Source organism: Dendropsophus ebraccatus, chromosome 4 (genome assembly GCF_027789765.1).
Source record: "Dendropsophus ebraccatus isolate aDenEbr1 chromosome 4, aDenEbr1.pat, whole genome shotgun sequence".
Classification (NCBI taxonomy): Eukaryota; Metazoa; Chordata; class Amphibia; order Anura; family Hylidae; genus Dendropsophus; species Dendropsophus ebraccatus.
Genome location: NC_091457.1, coordinates 112,107,532 through 112,121,829, shown reverse-complemented (window position 1 = coordinate 112,121,829; position 14,298 = coordinate 112,107,532). Strand labels below are relative to the sequence as shown.

The window sequence follows — 14,298 nt, the reverse complement described above, 5'->3', positions numbered from 1 at the left end:
ACAGTCAACAAGCTTATGGATAGACATAACCCTAACAACTTAGCTAGGCTCCTATACAGCAGGGGAGGGGGCAGTTTGGTCTTTCTACATCTGATTGCTGCGCAGACACAGAACATGCAGTGTATGGTGGAAATTTCAGTTATAAAAGCTGCAGAATTATGAATACAGCTCCGAAAAACAAAACAGGCTATACATCAGGACCAAGACAAGATAACTATTGTAGTGTGACTCAGTTAGCAAAATAATGAGTACAGCTATGGAATATATTACAGAAACTAACTCATGATCAGTACAAGATAAGTAATGTACTGTATGTACATTGTGACCACCACCAGAATAGTAGGGGGCATTTATAATTGTTACGGCAGCGATGTACGCCAGGGAAAAGGCATAGATTCGTTCCTTCTCCCTGGTGTACGCCTGCTCTATCCCCTACTTGCCTGATGGGGGGGGGGACGCGGCAAGCAGGGGAGGAGGTGTGGCCTCCTCACACGCCTCATTGATCAGGATTTACACCCACTTGCATGCGTAAATCATGATCTAAATCTATACCTGCTAGAAGCCTCTTTGTGAATTCAGGCGGGGAAAGGGGCGGGGCCTAATTTAAGACCAGTGTACGAGTATGCCGGTGTTGATTAACACCCCCCCCCCCCTTAGTGAGTGCAGCTCTGGAGTAGATTAAGATCAGTATCAGATATATTTGCAAAGTGACTCTTCTGTTTAGATATATCCATTCGATATGTAAACTGCTTGAAGATGAACCTACACGGTCTAACTTTTTTATGGTCGTGTATAGTATCCTAAAATAACTATACGGATCCCCCTCTCAGCCCACACGTCTGCCATTATTCTCTTACTTTAGCTTTGTCATTTACATTTCAGAAGTAAAGGCAGAGAATAATCATTTCTAAACAATGCAAATCATTATCGTATTTTAAGCAAAACATGTTCTACTAATTTGAAGAGTAACAGGCACCGAGCACCATGCGGATGGAGCCGCTCAATAGAGCTGGTAAGCTATGCCTTCCTTCCTGCCATCTGTTTTGAGTACCGACTGACAAAAGCAGAATGTCTAATATTAATGCCAGTCTTGGTTCATAAATAAACGCCCACTTGCAATGTATGTGATGGAAACCCTTTGTGTTCTGGCCTCTCTGCCTCTTACGGTTTGGGCATGGAGTAACTGAGCAATGGTGAAAGGCAGATGTGTTCTCTGTTGCTCATTGCTGTTTAGTTATAAAGAATGAGAGAGAGTAGTTGCACTAAGGCCGGAGGGGTCCGAAGGCCCTGTCACTGCATAGGAAGACTCTAGTATTTTAAATAGCACATGATGGGTGGAGGCCCTGAGGGTGGAGGCCCTCATATGGATTTTGCATTATGCCAAGCAGCCTAAAATAATGCTTCTGGCTGTTTTACTTTGGGTCTCAATAGTGATTGACAGCCAGTGGTGTAACTTAAAACCTGGATCCCAATGCAAAATTATAATACTGTTGTTTTGTAAAAAAAAGGGGCCTTTGGGACACTCAGGCTATCCCTATATTCTTTATTGTACACCATATAACCATGTCCCTGTTATCAGCTGATAATATGAAAGCGTTAACAGTATAAAATACAATGACAGTGCCCGGCTCATTATTCTGAGCTGTCTGTATGGCTGTAGGCTTAGCTGCATGTTCCCTGGAGGGTGCAGATGGTCCACAGCCCGCAGGCTTCTCCTCATACTGCCCTGATCTGAGTTGCCTCTGGCATGTAAAGAGTGGGCAGAGTTTGCTGCCTTCTTGTATATTTTCTATGTATAAATAACTCCATGTTCTTGACAAGCTGTCACTTTATCATAATACATTAACCCTGTCAGTGCATCTACCAGAACACTTATGATGTAGTATGTGTGAGACATTCAGGGGAATATGTCAGAGACTCCTACAAGTGATTCTGTCTTCTACCTCCCACAATGTGTTTGTAAACTGTGTGGAAAAGATTTCATCAGAGTTCTAGGAACTTGAAGTGTCACACAAACTACTAGGCTCCACAAGTCTTTTTACAGAAGTTGTCACCCAACTCTCTGCCAGTGTCATATCTGCCATATTATGTAGTAATACACCCCCTCTCAATATTAGATTCACATAGGACAAGTACTCTAGAAAAGTGCCAGTAGGTGCTTTAATGGAGGCCATCAGTAACTAAAATTTATGTGCAATATATCAGTATCCGATCTATTCACTACTGGGTTAAATAGGTTGTAGTGTGTTAGTAGATTTACGTCAGTCTGTATAATCCAGTATGGATAGCGTGAGTCCGAACAAGTCTAAAATCTATTGCATTGTTATTTAGTTTGTAATACTCTATGTGCATACACATTGTGGTTGATTGTACAATGTGATTGTACAATGGTATAATTTTCTGTGCTGCCACTGTGTTCGTATATGAGAGGTAGGTCACATGACCTTCCCATATGGTTTCCCAAAGAAGTAAAGAAAGTAAAGAAACAATTGTCCTCCTGCATCTACTGGACACCTTGTGGGCCTCTGGCCAGAGCCAGTGGTACATGATATATACACCACAAACCTTACCACCCTGTGCCCTGCTACAGGGATTCGTAGCATATATTCCGGCAGTGTGGGCAGAAAATAAAACTTCATCCAGGGCATACAAGAAGGCATAAGTACTGGAAGACATGAGATTTTTAAATAGAAGTAACTTACAAATCCATATAACTTTCTTACACTAGTTGATATTAAATTAAGCACGATCTGTTTTTTACTGCTAAGTCTCAGCTGTCAGGCATGAAGAATGGAGTTTCCTTCAGATCTGTTCTCTTTTACCGTGAGGATTTTTATACATTTTGTGCTATGCTGGAAGTTTCTGTTTACATGTAGGTCTGGACTAGAAGCTCACATGATATGATTTATGGGTTCTGACATCTTAAAAAATATTGTGCCCAAGACTTGCATATTCTTAACGTCTCTGTACATTGTCTCAGATTAGCACCATAACACCAGGGGAATGTCAATTTCTATGTAAATGTGAGATGAGAGTAACAGTAACAGACGACCACCCCAGACAACAGCCCCAAGTCTTTCATTCCACTAGTCATGATCACAAAGCCAAAATGGTAATTCATGCAGCGCACCTATAAGAAGAAGTGGCATGACATTCGAATATCTTATATATACTGTAGTTTCGTTAGTCATCACTAACCTGCAGAGTCCAGCCACCCATTACATATAATTTATTGTTGAGTGTGACCACAGCGTGGGAGGCCAAAGGAATGGGCAGTGGCGCCACACTCCTCCAGGTGTCCTTATCTGCCAAGTATTTGTCCACACAGTTGGTAATGATATATTGGTTTTTCAGCTTCATTTGACCTCCAATCAGATAGAGGTCATTGGTAACAGTGCCCAAAGCATACAGCTCCCGGTACTCAGCTGTGCAGAGCTTTTCCCAACAGCAGTTACCTCGGTTGTGGTACCTGGTCAAAAAAAAGCTTGTAAGTAATTTCATAATGTTCAGACAAGAGCATTCATCAAATACCTAATGACAATAATAGTTTTTTCAGCCAGCTTTCACAGGATTCTGGATAAATGTGTGTTTTTTTTAAATGATGATCTACTACTCAGTCTGGGAAAGCTTGATGACACCTCTTATGGGTGCCATGTAAGTGGCCATTTTAGAAGCAATAATGGTTACTAAATAGCAAGCAATGATGGTGACCATTTTGAAAGAGTAAGACCATATTGAAAGAGTGCCCTACTGGAAACAGTGATGATGACTATATTGGAGTAGTGGAGGGAATGATGATGATAATTATGGGACCAGTGATACTGACAGGACTGAGAGCAGCATTGCCTACAATATTGCAAGCAAAGATGGTGGTTATAATGGAAGTAGTGACGCCAATCATAATGGAAGCAATTATGAGGATCATATTGGAAGCAATGACTGTGACTGTAGTAGCAGAGATTATGTTGACTATCTCGGAAGCAATCATAGTGAAAGCAATGATGGTGACCTTATTGGAAGCAGTCATGCTGACTTTATTGGAACAAATGGTGTAACCATATAGGAAGCAACAATGAGGATCATATAGGCTGCCACCCATATTGGCTGTTAGAGATAACTAACAAATGATCACCCTTATTTATATTAAAGGTGTACTCCAGAGACTTAGTTACATTGCTTTGTATATTACGTTATCTTAAAAAAAATGTATAGTGCTTCCTATAGTGCCAGCAGTAAGGGGTGACACAGCCCCCTCTGCTGCCATCTACATTTGTTTCAGAAATTGCAGGGCTCTAGGCTCCCAATCGCCTGCTCTGTTCTAGCACTGATTTGCTGAACCTACTTGTTTTAGTCTTCTAGTCTGTGTATGTGTATCTTAAAGTGACTTTTCTGGCCCTCTAGTTGTCAGTTGTCAGATATGTCCATCGGTCTGTGTTGTTCCGTTATGTGTCACACTTTATCTGAGCAATCTTGCAAGACTACTAATCCCATTGGCCACTGACATCTGATGGTGAGTGGCTTTTTGCTTTTGTCTCCGACAATTGATACAAGCTTGTATATTATCTTGTTGCTGATTGATTCCACTATTCTGTCCTATCATAAGTCCTTGGGGTATTTGAGTACTGGGAGCCATTGACAGGGCCTTGTAAACATGACTACTATAGGTAATAGGTAAAGCCTGGTTCTGTAGTCTAGAGAGCCATCAGTCTCAAAAGAAAACATGGGAGAAATGATTGCTTTCAGCTTATTTTGAGTGAAGAAAAAAAACTAATAAGAATACAGCCTATTCCTTTAGGGTTTGCTGCCATAACTGAATATTATTTATGATGCTCTTAATTTTTTGTTGTGAGAGTGTTCTTTTAAATTGTTCGCCTAATCTTGCTGTTTTGCTTCCTTAGTGCTCCCATGTGACCTGTTAGGATAGTTCCCTTTCAGTTCTCAGACATTCTTAAATTAGTTATTTTCTCCCTTAATATACATATATCTAATGATAATGAACCTTAAATAACAGGATAGCAGAAAAGATGTTCCCACTGGAATCCAGCCAAAGGATCATCTACATGGAGTTTGCATGCTCACATCTTGACCAGCTCCCTTTGAATTTGTTGTAATAAAGAATAGCCAAGTGACCCTTGATTTCTATTGCTAGCCTCTCTTGTTTCTGGAGCATTTGAAGAAAAGGACCTATTATAAAGGGGTATAGGGCCAACCAAAGCTGGGGTGTTCCATTCCATAGAGATCCAATAAAGACTCCATGGGCCATTTGAAAATAACTCTCATCTAGGTAGAATGTTAATATTGACCATCACATTGCATAATCAGTTTGATTCTACTGACTGGTGGTAAATCATAATATGCCTAATTTTTGTTGCCACCCGGGGCCTTGGACTCTTGTGGACCCATAGCAGCCCAAAATGCAAATCGACTTTCTGTGCTGAATGGCCTCCCTGCTACAGGTCTACCGTGATTCATACAAAATTAAAACTGCAGAGTTTTACCACAATTTTGCACAAATCAGGGCCGAACTGCAGCAGGGAGGCCATTCAGTATTGCAGATGCTTCAGGACTGTAGACATGTGGCTATGGAATCATACAGTTCTACAGAGTCTTCAGAGTACTATGGAGGAGATAAGGAGTTGTAGGTATGTAGGGAAGGGGACAGGGAGACCCATCAGTGTGGGGGGGGGGGGGGGGGGGCTGGCAGGATGACCAGTTTGGGTTGACAGGAGGGGAGGGTGAGGAGTCTGAGGTAGGGTAAGGAAAGGTGTGACCAGTTTGTGATAGGGCAGGGTGATAAGTATGGAGTGGCACCTAATTGAAATTAATTGAAAATGGAAATAATTTTAAAAAATTACCAATGTGCATAAAACTGCATGATAGTCATTCTTCATAACCCTTTACTGGTACCCTTTAAATATAACTTAAGTTATCCCATACTGTAAGTGCCACTATAGTGTGACCATGGTTATTGTAAACAGCCCAGGGCGTGTGGTACTTAATGTGCCACCGTTACTGACCTGCAGATCTCAATACGGCTGTTCTTTTGCCTGGACAACCTCACAGCCGTTGCTTCACCAGCCAATATTATATCATTGTTTTCAGTCACCACGCCTGTCAGCACCGAGCCCAACACCTCTCCTTGTTTTGGAGATGGCATGTAACATATTTTTCCTGTGATAGGCGCAAAACAAAAGCTAGCATCTCCATAATTTCCATATTTCGACCTGATGCCCGTGGCATTATTGCCAAGACAGAGAAGAAGACTTGTCATCTCCATTCCGTAGCGGAGACTTAAAGAGACTTGGGTAGATTTCTCGATGGTTTCTAGGGCCTCTTCAACCATGTCATAGCACTGGGCATTACACAAGAGAATTGTGTTCCTCTTCCTTGCTTCTCGAAGAAATGATGGGCTGACAAGTAGTAATCTGACTTGTTTCAAAAGATCAATAAGGTATTGGGACCTCTGATTCTTGTCATAGTTTACCCATCGTAGAACTAGGTCTAGGATGCTCTCTTCTCGAGAAACATTGAGGTCATCGGACATAATCATCGCCATCAACTGTTGAAACTCAACTTCTAGTATCTCCTCATGTAGGCCAACCTCACTAAAGTGTTGATATAAGTATTTCTTGGATGTTTCTTCCAAGTCATCTGCATTTATTTGCTTGGCAAAGTAGAAGATCCCTATGCAGTTTGATGCATCCATATGGTCCATCATGTAAGTTTGACACATCTTGAAGACATCATCCATCTGCATGAAGTAAGCAGCAGTGGCCACTCCTTGGACAGTTAGGTTGTTGATGTAGAGTTGTGATGTGTACATGTATTCCAAAATTATTGAGACACTTCCGGCAGTGATATCATGGAGAGTCACTTCCATTTGGTTACATTCTACCAACCCACATGTGAACATGGCCCTGAAATATTGACTGTATGAGGCTAGCACTACCCGATGACATGGAAACTTCTGTCCCTCGGCAACCAGGACTATATCAATGAGCTCTGACGATGCACGCATCCTGTTAATATGTTCCAATAATGTATTACTGTGTTGTTGTCTACATCTAATAGAGTCTGTTTCCATGATGAGGAATGGTGGACAACCTGGTTAATCACGTAATAAGTTCAGATGATGTGATGATCTGGAGCCATAAACTGGAAATATAAATAATACAAACATGTAAAATGTAAAGTCTATGATCTATCTTTGTACACTGCAGGTTTAATAAAAGCAACAATCTGCCTTTTAGGTTTTTTTCTGGAATCATCTATATATCTCTGGCCGACCTAACAATTATCTTTTTTATTGCTATGAAATCGGCAATAACATATGGCAACTGGTTAATAAACCCATCACAGTTTTCACCACTTAACTAAATCTCATGAGAGATGATTATTTTTTCACTTTCGACAATGCACCCGGGCGGATCGTACATGAGATTTTCCTTTTGCTTTGTATTTGTTTGTTTTTTATATGTCATAATTACTATAACGTTGCACTTATGTTTTAGAAGTAAATGAAAACTTTGATTCTAATGAGATTCAAGGGGTCCTGCAACATCATAAGGCTTTGTATATGGAAAATTAAAAGATGAGGAGTAAAATATAAAGAGCAAAAATGAATATTAGCATGGTCACTAAAGACCCCCCCCCCCCCCCCGCGCTGCTGTCAGTGGTGGAAGTTGACAGAATGGGAACACATCCGGGACCAGAAAATTGCACATTGAGGGCAGCGGATGGAGCAAGTTTGTTATAATATATTAGTGCAGGTACAGATCTATTGTTCTGCTTCATTAAAGAACAGCTATAATAACAGCAGTGCCAGGTACCGATGGCGCCCCAACAGGCCCCACTGACTTTAATGGATGACATTTTCATCATAATGTCCTTCACAGACATATCATTGTAGAGCTCGCTGTCTGATACCTTGGTGAAAATGATATTTAATAGGCCTAACCTCATCTGCAGATCTTAATTAGAGTCTTGCCTGGGGCATAACCGAATCATTTTAGATGAACTGATCTCTATTATGTTGATGACAAATGATACTGTGTCAAGGCTATCATGTAAGTACGCAGCCTTATAAAGAGATAATCAGCAGTTGTATCTTGGGAAAAGCCTAATAATAAAAAGTTACATTACTTCCTAACATACTGGTGTATACTTTATGTATTGATTCCTTGTCATTTTCGATATCTCTGCTTACTGTCAGTGAATGGAAGCATTCTTGTGTATGTTTTGATGCCAAAAACTTATACAGACCAATTCCCATAAACCCAAGGCATTCTTGGTGCATCTTTTAGCATTTAATACATACGTATTACATATCCAAATAGGCCATTGATTTCAACAGGTATGCATGCCATAGTTCACACTGTGAACTGTAATGTGTTTCTATCCACATGAATAGTTGGGCCTGTCTCTTCATTGAGCAGTGCATGGTAAGTTCCTTGCTTAGTTGACCAATAGTTTGCTGATTCTATTGTAGCTGCCCAGTGTGCCGCTCTATGCTTGCTCCATTCTGCTGTCCCTATTCCTCCCCCCGGTATTTGTGGTGGCACCCCTGCATCTTACTGAATAGTCAGTGTTTTGACATATTGTATTGCACCTCCCTATGTGATGCATCTACCATTAGCGATAAGCAAATCTACAGTAGAACAAAAGTAAAGCACTTCATTCCTGTCAAGATTCTGCTCAGCAGGCTGCGGGACTTTGAAGTCTGCCCGGCTCCCTGCCGCTCCTCCCCGGGTGCTGGGAAAAGATGGATTTAGTCCTGGGAAACTTCTCCCAGTTTTCCAGGACCAGATCCACCTTTTTTCAGCACCCTGGGAGGAGCGGCATGGAGTGAAACAGACTTCAAAGCCCGCAGCCTGATGAGCAGAATGCCGATAGGAACAAGGTGCTTCACTTTGTTCATACTGTAGATCCGCTTATCTCTACCTACAATGAGCATCAGAACTGCACCATGGAACAATGGAAGATGAACAGTATGATGAATCACATTTCCGTCTGGGTGCATCAATATTCGGGGATCAATATGGTTCAACATGATGAAGTGGGATGTTCACTTGTGTGTACAAAAAAAATGATCATGTTTTTTTTTTTTTACAGAACAGGATCAGAGAAAAAATTAGATCTGATAAAAACATGTCAAATTCTTTTAACCATGATGGATGCCCCACTGCAAAACAATGGATACATTAATAGATCTGTTTGGGAAAAAAATAATAATCAGGTGGCTGTTTCAGCAGGATAGCCAAACCTTGTGTGAAAATATCTGCTGCTAATGTCTTGGTGCCAGATGCCAGGTATGTTAGGGTCCACACAACAACTATGGCTGGATATTCCTTATGTTTGGGTCACCCTAAAAATAGCTTCTATCTGTCCATCAACTTACAGGTAAGAAAACAAAAGGGGCCAACCCTGTTTACTGGTTGACTTCAAGATGCATGTACACACCTTTGCCATTGTAGTAAGTACTATAAACAATTTTCTTTCTATAGGGAATGCAGAGGTAGCAGTTGTACCTAGGCCTGGAGCCTTAGGGGTCCCGTAAGCCCCTGTGCCACATAAAAAGTCACCAGTTATTCAGAAGAAACATGGTAGACAAGATCTTAATATCAGATTTCATATAGGGGAGCAGGTTCTAGGCTACTGCATTTGGGTTCAGTTGGAGGGCACTGGGACCCAAGGCATCCTAGCTACTCAGACAACCAATATCACAAGTGTTACTTGTTATATATAACATTGTGTACATGGCTGATTTCTTGAGATTCTGGGATCATAGGGGGAAATGCTCTTTACTTACAATGAACCATTGTTCTATTACTGCCTAAAAGAGAAAACAGTCAGTTCCCACCCGTTGATGGAGGCATCAGAAGCCTTGCAGCTGTCACTTCTTGGCTTCATATTGCATGTATTCAATCTACACAAGTAATAAACTTAATTTACAGAGATCCTGCAGACATAAATTTTTCCCAAGCAGAGGAAGAACAACACGAAGAGACACAGTGGTCAGCAGTAATCTGCCAGAGTGGTTATACTCGGTCACCTGCGGACATTGCACTGTTATAGAGATGGAGCTCCTGAGGTGTCCAGTGGTCAGCAGTAATCTGCCAGAGTGGTTATACTCGGTGACCTGCGGACATTGCACTGTTATAGAGATGGAGCTCCTGAGGTGTCCAGTGGTCAGCAGTAATCTGCCAGAGTGGTTATACTCGGTCACCTGCGGACATTGCACTGTTATAGAGATGGAGCTCCTGAGGTGTCCAGTGGTCAGCAGTAATCTGCCAGAGTGGTTATACTCGGTCACCTGCGGACATTGCACTGTTATAGAGATGGAGCTCCTGAGGTGTCCAGTGGTCAGCAGTAATCTGCCAGAGTGGTTATACTCGGTCACCTGCGGACATTGCACTGTTATAGAGATGGAGCTCCTGAGGTGTCCAGTGGTCAGCAGTAATCTGCCAGAGTGGTTATACTCGGTGACCTGCGGACACTGCACTGTTATAGAGATGGAGCTCCTGAGGTGTCCAGTGGTCAGCAGTAATCTACCAGAGTGGTTATACTCGGTCACCTGCGGACACTGCATTGTTATAGAGATGGAGCTCCTGAGGTGTCCAGTGGTCAGCAGTAATCTGCCAGAGTGGTTATACTCGGTGACCTGCGGACACTGCACTGTTATAGAGATGGAGCTCCTGAGGTGTCCAGTGGTCAGCAGTAATCTGCCAGAGTGGTTATACTCGGTGACCTGCGGACACTGCACTGTTATAGAGATGGAGCTCCTGAGGTGTCCAGTGGTCAGCAGTAATCTGCCAGAGTGGTTATACTCGGTGACCTGCGGACACTGCACTGTTACAGAGATGGAGCTCCTGAGGTGTCCAGTGGTCAGCAGTAATCTGCCAGAGTGGTTATACTCGGTCACCTGCGGACACTGCATTGTTATAGAGATGGAGCTCCTGAGGTGTCCAGTGGTCAGCAGTAATCTGCCAGAGTGGTTATACTCGGTGACCTGCGGACATTGCACTGTTATAGAGATGGAGCTCCTGAGGTGTCCAGTGGTCAGCAGTAATCTGCCAGAGTGGTTATACTCGGTCACCTGCGGACATTGCACTGTTATAGAGATGGAGCTCCTGAGGTGTCCAGTGGTCAGCAGTAATCTGCCAGAGTGGTTATACTCGGTCACCTGCGGACATTGCACTGTTATAGAGATGGAGCTCCTGAGGTGTCCAGTGGTCAGCAGTAATCTGCCAGAGTGGTTATACTCGGTGACCTGCGGACACTGCACTGTTATAGAGATGGAGCTCCTGAGGTGTCCAGTGGTCAGCAGTAATCTACCAGAGTGGTTATACTCGGTCACCTGCGGACACTGCATTGTTATAGAGATGGAGCTCCTGAGGTGTCCAGTGGTCAGCAGTAATCTGCCAGAGTGGTTATACTCGGTCACCTGCGGACATTGCACTGTTATAGAGATGGAGCTCCTGAGGTGTCCAGTGGTCAGCAGTAATCTGCCAGAGTGGATATACTCGGTCACCTGCGGACACTGCATTGTTATAGAGATGGAGCTCCTGAGGTGTCCAGTGGTCAGCAGTAATCTGCCAGAGTGGTTATACTCGGTCACCTGCGGACATTGCACTGTTATCGAGATGGAGCTCCTGAGGTGTCCAGTGGTCAGCAGTAATCTGCCAGAGTGGTTATACTCGGTGACCTGCGGACACTGCACTGTTATAGAGATGGAGCTCCTGAGGTGTCCAGTGGTCAGCAGTAATCTGCCAGAGTGGTTATACTCGGTGACCTGCGGACACTGCACTGTTATAGAGATGGAGCTCCTGAGGTGTCCAGTGGTCAGCAGTAATCTGCCAGAGTGGTTATACTCGGTCACCTGCGGACACTGCATTGTTATAGAGATGAAGCTCCTGAGATGAGCCTCCTGAGGTGTCCAGTGGTCACAGAGGAGAATAATATTGGAGTCTATTTATCTACACCCCCCAGTTAACAATAAGATGATTTCAAATAGTTGCTTAATTTTTTATCCATAACGTAGGGAAGAACATTTTCCTTCCATCGCTATTTCGGTAAATAAAGCCATTATATGTATCGGGAAAAGTTACAATGTTCTAACCCCCTCAATTCTTCTAGGCACCTCCGTGTGTACTTCCAGGGGATATAACTCCTTGTCTTGTGATGGATGCACTTGGTACACTTACTGTAAGGCCAGCGATCAGCTCATTTTTCTGCTGATCACTTACTTTTGGCTTCTCAACAAAAAACTCAAAAATCCCTTGCTGACTGCACATCATCTTGTGTGATAGGCGATGTTCAGCCAACGAATAATGGCAGAAAAGGGCCACATGCACGATCCAGCCATCATTTCTGTGGCAATCCCCATCAGGTGGACCAGCCTAGTAATAGTCTCTTTAATCCATCGCCAATCTATGAAATCGTCACTGGTTTACAGCAAGCATTGGACCATGTGATAGAGCCCCAACAGTACAGGTCAGACTTTTGTCTCTTAAAAGTAAACACTGAAGGTTCCTACCAGCAGGCAGAGTTGTCTAACCCCTTCCCTGACAATGATTTTTGGCATGTTTGTAACTCTTCACCTTTTATATACAGAGCCATATGAAGGCTTGTTTTTAATAATGCTTTTTAAAGACACCCTTCATTTTAACATAATGTAAGACAAAACTAAATAAAAAAAAAATATTTTTTGAGCATTATAGTTAATGGTGACAACAGTAGCTAGATAAGACAGTAAGTGAAGCTCGCAGCTCAGCCTCCTCCTATCTGTGGAATGACCGCTTCAAAGGTCACAGAGCATAACCAAAACTTTTCACATGCATGTTAATGGGACAGCTCCCATCTATGGTTGCCTATGTCCGTGGGGCTTGCTGTAAAGCATATTTCTAAATGGCAGCCCCCAAATTAATGTACAAACCGAAATAAATAAATAAAAAATTACAATTAGAAAATATGAACAAATTAGAAAAAATATTTGAAAAAAAAATCTAGGCAATACATTCACTTTAAGCCCTACCCCTGATCTGCTCAGGAACACCTAAGAAACTTTCCAGATCCATCCTTTTATTGATCCTTTCCTTAATCTGTCCCTTCTGAGGCCTGCCATGTAGGACTCTCCTGCAGATATGTCTCCTTATGTAAGTTGTCTGTGCTGCCCGTCTCCTACCGCTCTACAGTTGAAAAGCTTTTATCTGCTCCTGCTATACTATTTAATTCTGAAACTAATGATAAGTAATGCAACCTAAAACATAAAACCTATTTATATACCCAGATGTAACAGAGTTTATAACATAGGTCGCTGGGGTTGAGTGTATCATTGGGTTATGCAGTGTTAAATCCCCTACATGACAAGATTATAGCACTTTGTGAAGCTCGCAGTGTGATATTACACAGTATTAGAACAATATTTGCTTATGGGAGGTTCACCTTAAATTACATGTGCAAATGTTTTTGTGCCAATAGTTTCGCAGTCACTCATAACACTGTGGACAGATAACACACTGTGATCCATCATGACTTGTAACCCAGCTCTGCTACATAAATTGCCCTCTCCCCACCCATGTAATCTGGCCTGCAAACCCAACCAAACAAGAGAACATTATTCTGCATGTACCTGGGCTGCCACCATAGGTAAATCTCTTCTTTTGGGGCCTGTTGGATCTGCCTTTTTCTTTCTTACTCCTGATATGGAAGCTTCCCAGAGCTAAGGCAGGGATATAAATAGACCCTGACAAGGGAGAGGAATGGGAGATGGTGTCACACGACTGGTCTACCTCTCGGCATGAGAAGACGTCTCTCATGTGACAGCTCTAAGCCGTCATCTCATCAGATAGCAAAATGAAAGGAGGAAAAAGTTATTATGCATAAACTATTTTATAGAAGCCATGGCCTCAGAACTTGTCTTTATGGGCTGAGAAATGGAAAAATGCATATCCAACACTATTCTATAGATACCACCTGTACACGTAAACTCATAGGTGCATACCAATCTGTTTGCTGCAGGGTGGCTAGAACCTTGGTATTGTCAGGGAAAAGAGGGGATAAGGATCATAGAAAGGGGTCAAAAGCCTCAGACCATTATGTCTGGGTATGGTTTAGGCCCAATTTAATATATGCTATTGGGGCACACTCACTCTTATTTGTGGATGTCACTGCTTTAATCCATGAGATGAAGTGGAGATTGTGAATGTCCCTGATGTTTAGATATCAGATTGTAATCTATACTGTGCCTTCTTTGAATTATATTGATGCAATATGAACAATTCTTCTGTATACTGTTCT

The 14,298-nt window shown here is 42.4% G+C and overlaps 1 protein-coding gene across 1 annotated transcript in view; it reads right to left on the bottom strand.

Annotated features, from left to right (window-relative positions):
• Positions 1-13,720, bottom strand: part of KBTBD12 (kelch repeat and BTB domain containing 12) — an 84,160-nt gene extending 70,440 nt beyond the window's left edge. The window contains exons 1-3 of the mRNA XM_069966740.1: positions 13,631-13,720; positions 6,018-7,155; positions 3,199-3,469 (exon numbers count right to left, since the gene is read on the bottom strand). Coding sequence (XP_069822841.1) covers positions 3,199-3,469; positions 6,018-7,084 — 1,338 coding nt within the window. The 5' untranslated portion in view covers positions 7,085-7,155; positions 13,631-13,720. The remainder of the gene's footprint in view (positions 1-3,198; positions 3,470-6,017; positions 7,156-13,630) is intronic.
• Between the last annotated feature and the right edge of the window lie 578 nt (positions 13,721-14,298).